Source organism: Salvelinus sp. IW2-2015, linkage group LG31 (genome assembly GCF_002910315.2).
Source record: "Salvelinus sp. IW2-2015 linkage group LG31, ASM291031v2, whole genome shotgun sequence".
NCBI classification, from domain to species: Eukaryota; Metazoa; Chordata; class Actinopteri; order Salmoniformes; family Salmonidae; genus Salvelinus; species Salvelinus sp. IW2-2015.
Window position 1 is genome coordinate 2,956,639 of NC_036870.1, and position 15,487 is coordinate 2,972,125.

Sequence of the window (15,487 nt, forward strand, 5' to 3'; positions counted from 1 at the left end):
TGGGTTTTGATGTGTGATGGAAGGGAAAAAACGTATAAAATATTCATAAAAAAAGCTTCTTTCTGCCCTAGTACAACCCTGAGGCACTGTACTGTATGTAGACTATATGTGCTCCATGTAGCATGCAATGCCCTAATAATCTATGGGAAAGAAGCCATATGTGTTCTTATTATGTGGTCTGGAGCCAGATGTGAAAGCCCCTTTATGGTTGCTTCATAGGAGAAACCTGTGGAAATAGGTTTCAATGGGATCTTGCGATGGTCTATATAACTAGGTATATTTACATTCTTTAAGATGGAGTGTTTACATATGGTAAGCTGTTTTATGTCATGTCATTCATCCTGCTCTGTTTTTACGGAAAGGCTCAGTTTAGCACCTGCCTATCGGCAGTGTCTGTCCTCAGAGTCAACAACTAAAATGGCCACCACAACTCAGAATACTTTTGGCTGTTCTCGTTGTCCCTGTGGCTACATGGCTGGGGCTTTTTTTTTTTCTCTCCCAAAGGAAATATACGGAATGTTCCCATTCTGCCCCAGCAACGGCGATCGTAGGCTTCCGAGAATACAGCCGTGTTTTTACGGTAAAGAATGTGTATAGGAATGTCGGCCCCCGGTTAAACGGTGGTGAAGAAAGTTCCTCGTTACGAAACAGAGCTGGTTTTGAAGGTCAACTCTGTTCTACTCTGCTAACAAAATGTGTTGGTAACATCACTCACTTTGACAATGTTATTGTCTAAATCACTGTTCTTGTTTTTCAGTTGGCATTCCTTGATAGTGTTTCACATGCATGATATTGCTACTTTTCATGTACACTACCGTTCAAAAGTTTGGGGTCACTTAGAAATGTCCTTGTTTTTGAAAGAAAAGCAAAAAAAATGTGTCCATTAAAATAACATCAAATTGATCTGAAATACAGTGTAGACATTGTTAATGTTGTAAATGACTATTGTAGCTGGAAACTGCTGATTTTCAATGGAATATCTACAGTCGTGGCCAAAAGTTTTGAGAATGACACAAATATGAATTTTCACAAAGTTTGCTGCTTCAGTGTCTTTGGATATTTTTCTCAGATGTTACCATGGAATACTGAAGTATAATTACAAGCATTTCATAAGTGTCAAAGCCTTTTATTGACAATTACATGAAGTTGATGCAGAGTCTTTTTTTTTTTTCAAGACCTCTGCAATCCACCCTGACATGCTGTCAATTAACTTCTGGACCACATCCTGACTGATGGCAGCCCATTCTTGCATAATCAATGCTTGGAGTTTGTCAGAATTTGTGGGTTTTTGCTTGTCCACCCGCCTCTTGAGGATTGACCACAAGTTCTCAATGGGATTAAGGTCTGGGGAGTTTCCTGGCCATGGACCCAAAATATCGATGTTTTGTTCCCCGAGCCACTAAGTTATCCCTTTTGCCTTATGACAAGGTGCTCCATCATGCTGGAAAAGGCATTGTTCGTCACCAAACTGTTCCTGGATGGTTGAGAGAAGTTGATCTCGGAGGATGTGTTAGTACCATTCTTTATTCATGGCTGTGTTCTTAGGCAAAATTGTGAGTGAGCCCACTCCCTTGGTTGAGAAGCAACCCCACACATGAATGGTCTCAGGATGCTTTACTGTTGGCATGACACAGGACTGATGGTAGCGCTCACCTTGTCTTCTCCGGACAAGCCTATTCCGGATGCCCCAAACAATCGGAAAGGGGATCCATCGGAGAAAATGACTTTACCCCAGTCCTCAGCAGTCCAATCCCTGTACCTTTTGCAGAATATCAGTCTGTCCCTGATGTTTTTCCTGGAGAGAAGTGGCTTCTTTGCTGCCCTTCTTGACACCAGGCCATCCTCAAAGTCTTCACTCTTCATAACATTCTGGAGTATATGCAAATTGCCATCATACCAACTGAGGCAGCAGACTTTGTGAAAATGTATATTTGTGTCATTCTCAAAACTTTTGTCCACGACTGTACATAGGCGTACAGAGGCCCATTATCAGCAACCATCACTCCTGTATTCCAATGGCACGTTGTGTTAGCTAATCCAAGTTTATCATTTTAAAAGGCCAATTGATCATTAGAAAACCCTTGCAATTATGTTAGCACAGCTGACAACTGTTGTCCTGATTAAAGAAGCAATACAACTGGCCTTCTTTAGACTAGTTGAGTATCTGGAGCATCAGCATTTGTGGGTTCAATTACAGGCTCAAAATGGCCAGAAACAAATAACTTTCTTCTGAAACTCGTCAGTCTGTTCTTGTTCTGAGAAATTAAGGTTATTCCATGCGAGAAATTGCCAAGACACTTAAGATCTGATACAACGCTGTGTACTACTCCCTTCACAGAACAGCAAAAACTGTCTCTAACCAGAATCGAAAGAGGAGTGGGAGGCCCCGGTGCACAACTGAGCAAGAGGACAAGTACATTAGAGTGTCTAGTTTGAGAAACAGACGCCTCACAAGTCCACAACTGGCAGCTTCATTAAATAGTACCCGCAAAACACCAGTCTCAACGTCAACAGTGAAGAGGCAACTCTGGGATGCTGGCCTTCTAGGCAGAGTTCCTCTGTCCAGTGTCTGTGTTCTTTTGCCCATCTTAATCTTTTCTTCTTATTGGCCAGTTTGAGAGATGGCTTTTTCTTTACAACTCTGCCTATTAGCGTGTCACGTTGTCTCTTTATTCTCCCTGGGAGCAGCCATGTTCCTGCGGGCAATAAGATCTAACGCTCCCACTCCTACAGGTTAACACTGGATCAGACTGGAAAACAAGATAGGTTGCTGTTAGTACCAATCCTCCACACAGCTGGTAGTTCCTTTTCTTACTAGCACCGATTCTGCTGATAGCAGCTTACTTACCATGACTGAGATGTGGTTGTCTCACCTAGCTGTCTTAAGATGAATGCACTAAGTCGCTCTGAATAAATGTAAATAAGCATAGAAACGGATTCCCGTTCTAGTAATTCTAAGTCCATGTGGATCATTTTTCACCTGGTCTCAAAGGGCCTCACATGGTGTTCTGGGAACACGGCAAGTCGTTTCAATAGCATGCCTTCTTCAATGACATATCCATTTCTGACGGATGTCCACATGCTTCTCTCTCTCTCTGCGTCCAAATGCCTGTCTATTGGATTAAGCCCAGGGTAATATGTGAAGTGGAATAGAATGCTCTGTTGACCAATCAGGCTGGTTCCACCAGGCTAGTGATGCCCTGCAGAGGAAGAGGAACGTCTTGTGACTATCTCTAAAGTGGAACTCATTAGGATCCATTCTGATGCCACGAGTTGGTGCCCGATATGTTCTGTAGACAGACAGGCAGATAGAGAGGGTCTTTCCTGCACCCCGCTGGTGCTCTTGGCTGTGTGGACAGTACAGAGAGAGGGACCTTAAGAAGTCCACTCACACCAGCCTCATTAAGGACCCACACTGAGGCCGCCTCGCGCTCATCAAACACATGCCATCTGCTCGAGGCTTGGTGTGCGTGTGTGCTTGTGTGCACACGTTCGTGTACCACATGTGTGTACAGTTCCCCCATATACACTGAGTGTACAAAACATTAAGAACACCTGCTCTTTCCATGACATAGACTGACCAGGTGAGTCCAGGTGAAAGTTACGATCCCTTATTGATGTCACCTGTTAAATCCACTTCAATCAGTGTAGATGAAGGGAAGGAGACGGGTTAAAGAAGGATTTTTTAGCCTTGAGACAATTGAGACATGGATTGTGTATGTGTGTCATTCAGTAGGTGAATGGGCAAGACAAAAGATTGAAGTGCCTTTGAACGGGGTACGGTAGTAGGTGCCAGGCGCACCGCTTTGAGTGTGTCAAGAACCACAACAGTCATCACGCTCAACAGTTTCCCGGTGTGCATCAAGAATGGTCCACCACCCAAAAGACGTCCAGCCAACCTGACACGACTGTGTGAAGCATTGGAGTCAACTCAATATTAGGAAGGTGTTCCTAATGTATTTAAAGAGCTTCATTTGGCTGAAACATGGTATTGCCCGACAACACTGTCCAAAATGATCTTGCTCATTTAAGCCAGTCATTCTAAATAATATTACGTATGATGTCAGCTGTCAACTTCCTGACACGTCAGTTCCCCGGTGACAGTAAAGTCATGGTCATGTAAATGGAATAACACACAGGGTCAGAGAAGCTGAAGAAGTCCCTTCTTTTTCAAGCCACGGAGAGATATAACATTTCAAAACGTCTCTCTTTTGACACACCGGTTATTGATATCACTAATTAAGTTCCGCTCCCCTCCATTTGCTTTCATGCCCTCGACACAGGTGAGTTAGCAGAGTAAGCTAATGGAAGGTGCCGAGGAATTGGTATGCAACGGGCGCCGTTCGCCAGAGCAGAGAAGGTCACAGCGTGAATTTCTCTAGCACTCTCCTAGCGGATTGTGGGCTGAAAGGGAAGGAGAACGAGAACGAGGGCGATACAGGAAGAGTGGGCGTGAGAGAGACGGAGAGTGAGAGAGAGGGAGAACCAAAAGAGAGCGTTGCAAAGTCAGGAAGTCAGACATGCCACCTCACCCCATCTGAAGTGTGACAACTCCCTCACCTTCCTCCCCTACCATCTCCCTCCCCACCCATCCTCCCAGGGTGTTGGTGGCCCTCCGCAGCAGGGAGAGAAGGGGGGGTAAGTTAATCACCCATGTCCATGGCCTTTAGCTCCTCTCATTAGTGCTGTGCGGCGGAGCCGTACCCGATCCATTAGCGCCAATGCCGGTAATGACACTCCACAAGCGTCGGGCGCCAGGCCAAGAGAATGGGCCACCGCCACACTTTTCATTACTGGGAGGGGAGGCAGGGAAACGAGGGAAAGGAGGGAGAAAGGATCGTCCTTCCTTTTCTTGTTAAAAAAAGGGAAATCAGCAGGAAGAGGAGAGGCAACCCAGCTGGGTTTTTATTATCAGGGCTTATCAGGCGTTATAGCTGAAAGCCTCTCTCACACGAACACACATATATTGTACACTGGTGAGGGGAGGGCATAGACTGTTCTACACATTATGTAGACATTCTACGCACAAGCATGTGCTGATGAAAAAGCATACATTTATTTAACTAGGCAAGTCAGTTAAGAAACAAATACTTATTTACAATCACGGTCTACCCCGGGCCAAACCCGGACGACACTGGGCCAATTGTGCGCCGCCCTATGGGACTCCCAATCGCGGCCGGATGTGATACAGCCTGGATTCGAACCAGGGACTGTAGTGACACCTCTTGCACTGAGATGCAGTGCCTTAGACCGCTGCGCCACTCGGGAGTAGCGTGTCTGTAAAATGGCTATTCTGCAGCTTTGTTAAAAGACCTGCTATGAAATATAGGCCATGCACACACACACCAAAACACACACACTTGCGCACACACCAAAACACACACACTTGCGGAGGACACACACAGCCACTGAAGCAGCTCAGGGTGATCTGAGTGCTCTGTTCCCGCTCTCTCTCCCTCTTAGGAGGGGGCATTTGCCTCCCTGTGAAGTTCAGGACCAGCACTAGCCTCCCATAGTCAGACAGCTATGTTAAAAACACACGTCTGCCTCACAGCACCCTCCCAAGGACGGAAAGGGAATTACAAGACCATATATACTGAACAAAAATATAAAAGGCAACATGCAACAATTTCATTGATTTTTCTGAGTTACAGTTTCACATGACTAGACAGTGGCTCAGCCATGCAGAATGAGTTCTTCCCCAAAATAYGGCTGTATTACAGACAGAAATACTCCTCAGTTTCATCAGCTGTCCGGYTGGCTGGTCTCKGACGATCCCGCAGCTGAAGAAGCAGGATGTGGCGGTCCTGGGCTGGCGTGGTTACACGTGGTCTGTGAGGCCGGTTGGACGTACTGCCAAATTCTCTAAAACAYCGTTGGAGGCAGATTATGGTAGAGAAATGAAGTGTTCTGGCGACAGTGCCGTCTCCTCCCCTTCATCTACACTGATTGAAGAGGATTTAACAAGTGACATCAATAAGGGATCGTAGCTTTCACCTGGATTCACCTGGTCAGTCTATGTCATGGAAAGAGGTGTTCCTAATGTTTTGTACACTCAGTGTATATGGGCAGATTAGTAAGTGGTGTGTTTGACCTGCAGAGTGGATCCCATGCAAATTGATGTTGTTTTAACCGTAATGTTCAATCACTTGGATCACAACAGTTTGACGTGATTGATAATAATGAACTAACATATTGTTTCTGTTTCCTGTGACCTATTGATTGTTGTTGTTCCAGTACATGACTGCTGCGGCTGCCGGGGCGCCTATGCAAGGGACCTACATTCCTCAGTACACGCCTGTGCCTCAGACAGCCGTCCCTGTTGAAGTAAGTTAGCCACAGACACACACACACATTAGTTTTACTATCCTTGTGGGGACCAAACAATTTATGCCCATTCAAAATCCTATTCTCCCTAACCTTAAACGTAACCCTAACTCTTAAACGTAACCCCTAAGCCTAAAATAGCCTTTTTCCTTGTGAGGACAAGTGAAATGTCCCCATATTTCCTTGTTTTACTATCCTTGTGAGGGGTTCTGGTACCCACAAGGATAGTAAAACCAAAAAACACACACACAGACACAGACACGGACACACACTCATACACAGATGCATGCACACACTGGATGCACACACACACATACACTCCTAAGGACAGAAATGCATACACACTCTCACACACACACAGATAGACATAGACACGCACAGTGACACTATGACATCCGCTCAATAAGAACTGCCGAGCACACGTGCTGCCGCGGCTTGCTCCTGTTGAGCGTGCCGAGTGTGCAGCTCAGAGCAGGCGGGCACACGCTGAGAAATGATGAGTGTGGAAGGCTGTCCGGAGGGCTGACGGCGCCGGGCCCATTCAGATGGAGCATCAGCCTGTATCAGATGACAGGCGCTGAATTGAGACACACTGCCGGCGGAGCTGTCCCTCTCCCGGATGGCCCGTGTGCTCAACACACACATCCTTCAGCCCCAGGCCTCTGGTTAGCGAGCGGCTGCCCAGCCGACAACGCCCTGACACCACCATCCATCTCCCACAGCTCCACAGAGGAGAGGATAATCAGGAGAGAGCCACCCTTCATAAAGTCACCGGCTGGAGAGAGAGACGAGCGACTCTGAGACATTAGCAGTTAGCCCAGGGGTTCCTCTTGTTGTCTCTCTCACCTATTCCGTTCTCAATGCCGCACATGGTGGATGCCACATCAGTGAGGTTCTATATATCAGCGCTGTTGAGTGAGCTGCAGACAAGGGTGTCTCGGAGGACGATGTACAAACATGGTTTGAGATGAGCGTAGACACGGAGTGTGCCGGAGACGATGTGTAAACATGGTGTTGAGATGAGCTGTAGACAAGGGGTGTCTCGAGAGACGATGTGTAAACATTGGTGTTGAGATGAAGCGAGACAAGGAGTGTCTCGGAGGACGATGTGTAAACATGGTGTTGAGATGAGCTGTAGACAAGGGGTGCCTCGGAGGACGATGTGTAAACATGGTGTTGAGAGCTTGACATCTTGTTAAGGTGATGGAGATGAGACCACGATGGCTGACGTTCAGTGAGGTTAGGACGTTAAACCTTACAGTAATGAAACCCTTACCCTCTCACATGTAGCCGTGTGACTTTCAAAGCAGAGTTTGTTTTGTCAAGGCTACTGTGGTATTAGGTGTAGATGTATTTAAACAGATTGGTACATGATTATGCAGAGACATACATAGAATGCGATGTCATGCGATACACTACTAGACGGTTACATTGCGTTACATGGAGGATGATGTCACGTCCTGTTGCCTCACGCCCACTTCCTGTCCCCGTAGGGAGTGGTCACGGACGCCTCTCCTCAGTCAGTGGCCCCCTCGTCGCATGACGTGAGTGGGCAGCAGCAGCAGATCCAGGTGGACGGGTCCAGCGACCATGTTGCTTACTCATACCAGTCCAAGTGAGTATTGCTGCCATCTTCTCACTGTACACATCAACAACACATCCTATTCCCGATAATGATTCTGGAGTCTATTTGGTTACGATGACTACGACCTGTCATTGTCTATTGTTATGCCATCTCGTAGCTGACTATTTGCTGTTTTGTTCTTTTACATTGAGTTTTTTGGGCTGTTGACTAATTAAAAGGGATAGTTTACCCAAATTACAAATGATATGTTTCCTTACTCTGTAAGCAGTCTATGGACAGGGTATGAGGACAATCCGTGCTTTGGTTTTGTTCACCTGGACACTGTTTTCAAACGGCGTGTCCGTAGACCGTTTACACTGCACGGTATGGAAACCAATATGTCATTTTGTCATTTGAGTGAACGATCCCTTTAGTGTCATTTTTAGTGTGTGTGTGTGCATTATGATGATTACCTTGCCTTTGATTCTCTCTCGCTGCGGTTCTTCTCTTCCTCATTAGATAGCGACGGACGAGGAGAATATTCCTGTGACAGCGTTGCCTTGTGACAGGGGGGGTTGGCTGCACTGAGAATGTGGAGAGAAGAGAGATTGCTTCCAGATTGCCCAGGCACCAAAAAAGAGACACTTTTTTTCATTTCCTACCTGGCCTAAGAGAGTTACAGAGAGAGAGAGGAGGGAGGGAGGGAGGGAGGGTGGGGTCGCTGGGCACAGTGCAAAGAGTTGAAAATGTTTAGTCTGGCAACCTGCCTGGTGGGCTGGGCTTCAGCTTGACTTTCTCAACTGAAAAAAATAAAAAYTAAAAAAAATTGGGAAATGTTGAATGCGCAGGTAGGTAGGTGATGAGGTTTTATTTTATAATTAGAAAAGGGGAAGTCAAAGTTTGAGATACACAGAGATTGTCTTCCTTAGATATTAAGCTATGATTTCTTTTCACTTTTTTTTTTTCTTCTCTTGTTTAAATTTGAGTTTTCTAGATATATTCGAAATAAGTGTTTTTCTTTCTTGAATCTTCATGGCCTTAATTTTAAGGGCGTCAGAGGACTTTTTACAGAGAGTAAAGTCTGGCGTCTCGTTGAAAGTAAAAAGCGATCTGAATCAGTCTCTTGGACCACTTTGATGGTACATGATACTGCAGGGGTTGAGCTAAGAGACATTAAAAACAAAATCTATCACATAAGCTGTACAGATTTAATAGACAAGAGTTTTTTTSTTTTTTTTTCTTCGTTAGAAGAAAACTTTGATAAATAATTATGTCAGAGGTTACTAAATCTAAGAGAGAAAAAAGTAAATGTCTGCTGAGGAAAAGAGTGGGAAAAGATAAAAGCTTTGAGGAGATTTTTCACAATGAGTAGGGACAAAAAGACACTGCGTTGTAGAAAATGCAGTCTGTTGCAAATGCTGAACTTGTTTTTATTATCAGAATTATTATTTTACATGGCAAAATCGCTGTTGATGACATTAGCGCTTTTACCTGCTACATTTGACTTTTTTTATGAGCTTGATGGTGTTTTTAGCCCGCTTTGCTTGTCACACTATAAAAAATAAAAAAAAGAACAAAGAAAAGAAAGAAAAAAATATCTAAAACAAACATAAAACGGTAGAAAAAAAATTTGCGCAGTGATAAACTTCGTAGATTGAGTAGGAGCTTACGGTTTAAACCAATCAGTGCAAAAGCAATAGAAGAAACTGTTGACAATTTCTGTAGTCTTTCCTAGTTGTGGATCAAATGCAGCCCAAGGATGGCCATTTTTATACCAAAGATGAAGTGACACTCTGATCCAGAGTTTTCTTTTTCAGTTTTGTTGATGTTGTTGATGTTATTGTTGATATTGTTGTTGTTGCTGTTGTTTTTAAATTTGACCTTGATGGCCGAACCAGTCCGTACTTTTCCTTTCATTAKAATGACATGTTTTGGCTAACGCTACCTTCCACGGTTGTCGAACCTATCACACTGACGTCAAAACGGTATTTGAACGTATGATGCAACCAGTGGCAGTTCGACCTAACGTCCCTCTCTACCACTTAAATTGTCTTTCCGTCTCTCATCTGTCGTGTTCCACTCTTTCGCCAACTATGGGGGCGTTCCACCGGTCAACAAATAAACAATACACGATAGGAAATATTGGGGAATGTTGCAGCTCGCTCCTCGGCCATTGATGCATCGCTTCTGTCTTTGTCGGCTCACTGGTTTCTGCCTCGGCACTGTCTCTATCTCATTGAATCAATGACAACTGAACGAAYCGGATACATTTTCTCCCCTCCCCGGGAGTCTCATCGACGTTACCCTGCATATTTTTCCCCCTCTCTCTCCAGTCATCCAGACAACACATAAAACTCTCCGGCACATTTCTGTCTGCGTGGACGTAAAACACGTCCTGCTATCCCAGGCACTATGTACTTAGGAGGACAGGAACTTAAATTCAAGACGTTAGCATTGACACGTTAACCTCTGGTGTGCTTCGGTGTTTAATATATCTCTGAACTCCAAACATACAGAACGAACACATGGACGCATATAGTAGTGTTATCTGCTTTAGCAAACATTATCACTCTTGAAGATCCATAATTATGGGCTGGATAAACACTACTGTACTCAGACCTAAGGGGCTATTTTCCAGACAGAATAGTGCACTACAATAATGTTGACAGTAACCTTTCAGCCAAGCCTAAAAAGCCTGTCTTCTCAGCCTCTAGACTCAATAGGCTGTAAACATCTCTGCCTCACCCCTTTTCAGACGTCCATCAAACCCCTATCCATTGCCATTTGAGATTTTTTGGGGATGATTTCATCTCTGGAGATTTGTCGCGTAATAAATGGCGTGCGGCTGTGGAATGGCAGGCACGACTATCCCATTACAGTACCTGTGTTCTGGAGCGCTGTGTGTCTCTATCCCCATTACAGTACCCTGTGTCTGGAGCGCTGTGTGTCTCTATCCCCATTACAGTACCCTGTGTCTGGAGCGCTGTGTGTCTCTATCCCATTACACGTACCCTGTGTCTGAGCGCTGTGTGTCTCTATCCCCATTACAGTACCTGTGTCTGGAGCGCGTGTGTGTCTCTATCCCCATTACACTACCCTGTGTCTGGAGCGCTGTGTGTCTCTATCCCATTACACTACCCTGTGTCTGGAGCGCTGTGTGTCTCTATCCCCATTACACTACCCTGTGTCTGGAGCGCTGTGTGTCTCTATCCCATTACATACCCTGTGTCTGGGCGCTGTGTGTCTCTATCCCCATTACTACCCTGTGTCTGGAGCGCTGTGTGTCCTATCCCCATTCACTACCCTGTGTCTGGAGCGCTGTGTGTCTCTATCCCATTACACTACCCTGTGTCTGGAGCGCTGTGTGTCCCTATCCCCATTACACTACCCTGTGTCTGGAGCGCTGTGTGTCCTATCCCATTACAGTCCTGTGTCTGGAGCGCTGTGTGTCTCTATCCCCATTACATACCCTGTGTCTGGAGCGCTGTGTGTCTCTATCCCATTACACTACCTGTGTCTGGAGCGCTGTGTCTCTATCCCCATTACGTACCCTGTGTCTGGAGGCTGTGTGTCTCTATCCCCATTACACTACCCTGTGTCTGGAGCGCTGTGTGTCTCTATCCCCATTACATACCCTGTGTCTGGAGCGCTGTGTGTCTCTATCCCCATTACACTACCCTGTGTCTGGAGCGCTGTGTGTCTCTATCCCCATACACTACCTGTGTCTGGAGCGCTGTGTGTCTCTATCCCCATTACATACCCTGTGTCTGGAGCTGTGTGTCTCTATCCCCATTACAGTCCCTGTGTCTGGAGCGCTGTGTGTCTCTATCCCATTACACTACCCTGTGTCTGGAGCGCTGTGTGTCTCTATCCCCATTACTACCCTGTGTCTGGAGGTGCTGTGTGTCTCTATCCCCATTACTACCCTGTGTCTGGAGCGCTGTGTGTCTCTATCCCCATTACAACCCTGTGTCTGGAGCGCTGTGTGTCTCTATCCCATTACATACCCTGTGTCTGGAGCGCTGTGTGTCTCTATCCCCATTACGTACCCTGTGTTCTGGAGCGCTGTGTGTCTATCCCCATTCACTACCCTGTGTCTGGAGCGCTGTGTGTCTCTATCCCATTACACTACCCTGTGTCTGGAGCGCTGTGTGTCTCTATATCCCATTACATACCCTGTGTCTGGAGCGCTGTGTGTCTCTATCCCCTTACATACCCTGTGTCTGGAGCCTGTGTGTCTCTATCCCCATTACATACCCTGTGTCTGGAGCGCTGTGTGTCTCTATCCCCATTACACTACCCTGTGTCTGGAGCGCTGTGTGTCTCTATCCCCATTACATACCCTGTGTCTGGAGCCTGTGTGTCTCTATCCCCATTACACTACCCTGTGTCTGGAGCGCTGTGTGTCTCTATCCCCTTACAGTACCCTGTGTCTGGAGCGCTGTGTGTCTCTATCCCCATTACACTACCCTGTGTCTGGAGCGCTGTGTGTCTCTATCCCCATTACAGTACCCTGTGTCTGGAGCGCTGTGTGTCTCTATCCCCATTACACTACCCTGTGTCTGGAGCGCTGTGTGTCTCTATCCCATTACAGTACCCTGTGTCTGGAGCGCTGTGTGTCTCTATCCCCATACAGTACCCTGTGTCTGAAATGGGACCTTATTCCCGATATAGTGCACTACATTTGACCAGGCACTGCATCTCAGTGCAAAAGGCATCACTACAGTCCCTGGTTCGAATCCAGGCTATATCACATCCGGCCGTGATTGGGAGTCCCATAGGGCGGCGCACAATTGTCCCAGCGTCGTCCGGGTTTGGCCCGGSGCAGGCCGTCATTGTAAATAAGAATTTGTTCTCAACCGACTTGCCTAGTTAAATAAACGTTAAATAAATAGGTCTCTGGTCATAAAATATGTTAAGAATAGGGTTCCATTCCGGAAACCTCCTCTGTGTCCCTGCCTGCCTGCTCGGGGTGGTGCTAGAGCCATAAAAAGGKGCCACTAATCTGACCAGGCTTCAGTCTCTCTCTTCTCTCACTCTTCCTCTGTGAGGTTTTCCCTCTTTATTGGACAGTGCAGGAGCTGAACCACAAAACCAATTTTAGTCACATTCTCAATGAGCCTTGACGGGGCCCAATTTGTCTCCCCTCGGGGCATTGGGATCCGCTCCAGTGTCCCTCAAAGGGATTTTTGGTGTTCTTTTTTTTCGTTAACAATTGCACGTATAGAGATCCAGCAGCTCATGTGACTCAAAGGCAGGCTGTGCATTGCGTTCTGGGAAAGATGACATCGCGCACAGAAATGTCTGTAACAATGTAATTGTTTATCGAGTGCCTTTTAACGAAGCTTCCAAATGATTCCAATATCTACAGGATAGAAAAAAAGCACACGGAAAAGCTATCTTATATAAGGGAACCCGTACATTTTTGAAGGAGCTGTGCTAATGAAAATACCGGTACAAATGTACAACCTACTCTAAGGTGCTGCAGTGAAAGCTGTCTTGGGCATGTGCCTGCTTTGTGTCCATTGGTCTGTGACGCACTGGCTATTTTTTGATCAACATTCATTTACTACAGTGGCTCATTCCATTGGGTTGTGCTCTTCACAACCAAGAGAAAACGGGCACATCGTGAACTACGTAGTCTACATTAGTGAGCTGCCGTCATAGCCACCGTAACACAGGCAATGCAATGGGAGAAAATATAACCGTTCGACAATCTGTTGTCCCGTAAAACATTCAACCCACATGTCTTCCATAAAATGACAAGTCAATGATCAAATGTTACTGTACCAATCTACCAACACCAGAGCTACTCAGCTGCTCACTGTCCCCAAACACCTCTCTCTCTCTTTCCTATTTTCACTCACCCTGTCACTTCCCCCTCGTCTTTTGCTTTTACTTACCGAGTACAGAAAACTTTGAGATCACAAGATACATGCGGCAACGTCACCCACTTTACAATTTCCAACAGTCAAACGAACCCAAAACGTCTGTACCCTTTTCACACCAGTGACAACAAACGTCTACATTTCTGCACGTCTCTCTGGGTAATAATTGTTTTTGCTGCGTGTTTTTTTTTTCTTCTCCTGCCACGCGTGAGCAGGCTAGCTGCTACAGTATGAGGTGTCCAGATCTTAAGCTAGGCCGTCGGTCGGGGTCGACGTTTGCTCCTCAACCTCCATGGTGTTCAAACCGTACCTGAAACGATGCGCTCTACACCACAGACCACTCTTACAGCTGCTACTTTAAGAGACCGACTAAGGAAGAAACCTTTGATTAACCGTAGGGATCTGACCGCACTCACCTTTTGATCACAAAGATCAACGCGCGACACGCGTTCTCTTTAGTCACTGTCTAAGATTCAATAGCAATGACATACAAGGGAAATTAGGCGACAAATAGAAATGACCAAAAAAAAGCACACAACAGAGCCGTATACTCTCCAAATTGCTACCTGAAATTCAAGAAAGACAAAACATTGAAGTGAGGGGAGGTTTCCCTCGATCGCGTAAGAGCGACATCGATGAGGTCATTACYTCGTTAGAAATGGCAGTATCAAGACTGACTGAACTCCTCTCTTATTCTACGCTAGTTGTAGCACAATGGCCTGGTAAAATGTCTGTTAAAAATGTACAGTGATTCTCGCTGCGGTTAAAGATCTAGCCAGCTAGCCTGTGTGTCAGAACAAACCAGCCAGAGAGGGTCATTAGCTCCTGTTGCCAGGCAGAAGTTGTCGAGGCGCTGTGTTGTGCACCTCCACCTGTTACTAATTGGAGGCATGTTCTACATCCGCTGACACGCACTATTGCCAGACATTTCTGAGTATTACACACACACACACACACAGTGTTTCAGTCAGTCTGTTAGTCTTCTCATTATCTCTTCATCAGAGTGAGGTTATCACTGAGCGACTAAACCTCTGCTCTCCGTTGCTTACCATCATAGAGTCTCAGTTACCTAGGCTCTATGGGGCCAACTTCCACGTTAAGTCAAATGTTCACTTTCTCRCCCATTGACATCAATGCATCACTAACTTAAACATTGACTTTAGTGGAAGTTAGGATTCGCCCCTATGTCTTTGGTATCAGAACAGTAGTGTTCAGTTTCAGTCTACAGTATCTATCCAGGCTGGGCAACAGAGCTGCTTCAGTTCACTGCCTTTTCTTTACACCGTCCACTTCTCCAATCCGTCCCATGCTGTGTCTGTCTCACTGCCTCCGTCCAGATATCAAGCCAGTCAGTCATATCTATCTACCATATTTCTATCAAGTCCTAGGAACACATTCACCACAATGGCATTCCAAGTTGTTCAATGTCATACCCCATTGTCATAGGCTTCTTGTGATTTCCCCCATTGTGACTAGACAGTGGTTTAGAGAAGACTGGCCCTGTGTCCAAAATGGACCCTATTTCTATATAGGGGATACTGTGTCCTATATTGGCACCCTATTCCCCATACAGTGCACAACTGGACTGTATTATGACAGACGGTGCCTCAGAGTTGGGCCTCCCGCAGTGAAGTGTGACAGGAGAGCTCCGGGCTCGATATAACTCAACACTCTTTCAGCTCTTACCACCATGTAATTCAGTGGGGAA

The 15,487-nt window shown here is 46.0% G+C and overlaps 1 protein-coding gene and 1 long non-coding RNA gene across 3 annotated transcripts in view; one reads left to right on the top strand and one right to left on the bottom strand.

Annotated features, from left to right (window-relative positions):
- LOC111955888 (RNA-binding motif, single-stranded-interacting protein 3) overlaps positions 1–10,479 on the top strand; it is a 282,350-nt gene extending 271,871 nt beyond the window's left edge. Inside the window, exons 13-15 of the mRNA XM_070436361.1 lie at positions 6,238–6,327; positions 7,821–7,942; positions 8,411–10,479. Coding sequence (XP_070292462.1) covers positions 6,238–6,327; positions 7,821–7,942; positions 8,411–8,414 — 216 coding nt within the window. The 3' untranslated portion in view covers positions 8,415–10,479. The remainder of the gene's footprint in view (positions 1–6,237; positions 6,328–7,820; positions 7,943–8,410) is intronic.
- A 708-nt stretch (positions 10,480–11,187) lies between these two features.
- Positions 11,188–11,771, bottom strand: LOC139023366 (uncharacterized). 2 transcript variants are annotated; one of them, XR_011474501.1, is made up of 3 exons: positions 11,729–11,771; positions 11,522–11,606; positions 11,188–11,275 (listed from the first exon to the last, which is right to left on the bottom strand). It is a non-coding gene; the product is annotated as an uncharacterized lncRNA (long non-coding RNA). The 2 variants fall into 2 exon arrangements; XR_011474502.1 differs by lacking the exon at positions 11,188–11,275 and adding an exon at positions 11,455–11,479.
- Positions 11,772–15,487: the final 3,716 nt, after the last annotated feature.